At 43.4% G+C, this 3,047-nt stretch overlaps 1 protein-coding gene across 1 annotated transcript; it reads right to left on the bottom strand.

The window, feature by feature from the left end:
• Window positions 277-2,480, bottom strand: LOC109233648. The gene is made up of 4 exons (XM_019399525.1): window positions 1,860-2,480; window positions 1,389-1,704; window positions 722-1,307; window positions 277-610 (listed from the first exon to the last, which is right to left on the bottom strand). Exons 1-4 carry the CDS (start codon window positions 2,478-2,480, stop codon window positions 277-279), a joined length of 1,857 nt encoding a protein of 618 aa, XP_019255070.1.

The following is a 3,047-nucleotide window of genomic DNA, read 5'->3' as shown; positions in this document are numbered from 1 at the left end:
CTCCAACTCGTACGATCCTTTTCCAGTGACAGCTGAAATTCGATAAGGACCTTCCCACGTTGGGCCCAACTTCCCCGTATTAAGCTCCCGGGTATTTTTAGTTACTTTCCTCAAAACTAAATCTCCCACTTTGAAATAATAGAAATTAGCTCTTTGATTATTGTATCACTCCATTCCCTGCTTTTGAGCCGCCATTCTTACATGTGCCAAGTCCCTGCGTTCCTCGAGCAGCTCCAAGTTGATTAACATTTCTTCGTTGTTTGATTCTTCATCCGCCTAAAATACCTTAAGGTTGGTTCCCCTACTTCCACCGGTATCAAAGCTTCTGCGTCGTACATAAGGGAAAAAGGGGTTTCTCCAGTGCTTGATTTTTCCGTTGTTCGGTAGGCCCATAGAATGCCAGGTAATTCTTCGGGCCAGTTGCCTTTTGATGCTTCCAACCTTTTCTTGAGATTCTGAATAATCACTTTGTTTGGTGACTCCGCTTGAAAATTTGCGCTCGGATGATACGGTGAATAGGTGATCCTCTTTATCTTCAAGGAACTTTGTAACTTTTGCGCCGATAAACTGCAGCCCATTGTCGCATGCAATCTCTTTTGGTATTCCAAACCTGCAAATTATATTTTCCTACAGGAAGTCGACCACTTCGTGTTCTCCGATCTTTTGATAAGGACTTGCTTCCACCCATTTAGAAAAATAGTCAATCAAAATCAAAAGAAACCTTACTTTTCCAGGAGCCGGTGGTAGCGGTCCGACGATGTCCATCCCCCATTTCATGAACGGCCACGGGGACAGAACTGAATGTAAGGGTTCTACCGGTTGTTGTACTAGTGGTACGTAGTGTTGGCACTTATCACATTTTCGTACGAAGTCTTTGGCATCTTGTTCCATACGGGGCCAGTAATATCCTGCCCGAACTAATTTCAGCACCAAAGAATCTGCACCCGAGTGGTTGCCACATATCCCTTCATGTACTTCTTTCATGACATAGTTAGCCTCTGATGCTCCTAAGTACCGGGCCAATGGTCCTTCAAAGGATTTTCTGTACAATTGGCCTTTCTTGAAGCTACAACGTGCAGCTTTGGCGCGTAATGCTCTTGATGCTTCGGGGACTTTGGGCAACTTTCCATGCTCGAGATAATCGATTATTTCGTTTCTCCAGTCCCAGACCAAACTAGTCGAATTCACCTCATAGTAACCAACTGTGTCCAAGATTGAGTTCATCAGTTGTACTACCGTCCCTGATTCTGGTCCCTGGATTTCTGTCGATGAGCCCAAATTTGCCAATGCATCTGCTTCCGCATTATCTTCCCTCGAGATATGAGTAATTGACCACTACTGGAATCGTGCCAATAAAGGCTAAACCTTTACCACGTATTGTTGCATACTTTCCTCTTTGGTGAAAAAAATTCCGTAGACCTCATTTACCGCCAATTGCGAATCACATTCGATTTTGATGACTTCGGAATCAAGCCCTCGGGCCAATTTGAGCCCTGCAATCAAAGCTTCGTACTTTGCTTCATTGTTAGTTAAAGGAAGTGTTCTGATGGCTTGCCTTAAGGTTCCCCCGAAGGCGTGATCAAGACTATTCCGAGCCCGGACCCTTTTACGTTTGAAGCTTCGTCCATAAATAAGGACCAAACTCCCAATGTCGATTTTGACACCATTATTGCCTCCTTGGCTGCCAGATGCAATAGTCCCGGACTGAAATTGGCCACGAAGTCAGCCAAGACTTGCGACTTAATTGCAGTCCTCGGTTTATACTCTATATCGAACTTGCTCATTTCGACGTCCCATTTGGTTAATCTACTCGAGAGATCGGGTTTATGGAGGATATTCCTCAAAGTGAAAGTAGTCACCAGAGCTATCGGGTGGCATTGAAAGTAGGGCCTCAGCTTCTGAGCGGCGACTACGGGAGCTAAGGCCAGCTTTTCCAGATGTGGGTAGCAAGTTTCTCCTCCCGTTAAAATTTTGCTAATGTAATAAATGGGAGATTGCGTACCTTTATCCTCTTGGACTAAACCTGCACTTATCGCAACTTCTGAAACCGTGAGGTAGACTAGCAATGTTTCACCTTCTTTTGGTTTTGAGAGCAACGGAGGGCTTGACAAATATTTCTTCAACTCCTTCAAGGCTTGCTCACACTCTGGTGTCCATTCGCAATTGTTTTTATTTTTGAGTAGTGCGAAGAAGCGATGGCATTTTTTTGATGATCGGAAAATGAACCTACTCAAAGCTGTCAATCTCCCTATGAGCCTCTGGACTTCTTTTACGTTAGACAATTGAACCGGGATGTCCTCTATGGCCTTGATTTTGTCAGGATTTACCTCAATTCCCCTTTGTGAGACTAGGAATCCTAGGAACTTACCCGAACTGACCCCGAGTGCACACTTCTCGGGGTTAAGTTTCATATTATGCTCCCTCAGGATGTTGAATGTTTCTTGCAAATGCTGCAGGTGGTCACCTGCATTCAAAGACATAACGAGCATATCGTCTATATATACTTCCATAGTCTTTCCTATTTGTTTTTTCAACATCTTATTCACGAGCCGTTGAGAAGTGGCTCTAGCGTTTTTTAACCCGAAGGGCATCACATTGTAGCAATATGTACCAAAATTCATTATAAATGAAGTCATTTCTTGGTCTTCCGGGTTCATCTTGATTTGATTGTACCTAGAATAAGCATCGAGGAAACTCATTAACTCGTGCCCAGTCGTGGCATCAATCATTTGATCGATATTTGGCAGTGGGAACAAGTCTTTCGGGCACGCCTTATTAAGATCCTTATAATCTACGTACCTGCGAAATTTATTATTTTTCTTAGGAACTACTGCTACATTGGCTAGCCAATACGGATATCTTACCTCTCGGATTGAACCAATATTAAGTAAACAGGTTACCTCTTCTTTGACGAATTTATACCTTGCTTCATCAATAGGCCGCTTCTTTTGCCTTAACGGATGGCTATCTCCTTCGAGATTCCTGTCATATCCCCGTGCGATCATGCAAAATAATCGGCATTAATTTTAAGGAATTCAATAAAAGTA

The sequence above is a fragment of the Nicotiana attenuata genome, chromosome 1 (assembly GCF_001879085.1).
Source record: "Nicotiana attenuata strain UT chromosome 1, NIATTr2, whole genome shotgun sequence".
NCBI classification, from domain to species: domain Eukaryota; kingdom Viridiplantae; phylum Streptophyta; class Magnoliopsida; order Solanales; family Solanaceae; genus Nicotiana; species Nicotiana attenuata.
Note: the sequence above shows the minus strand (reverse complement) of the source record. Positions and strands in the feature narration are given on the sequence as shown.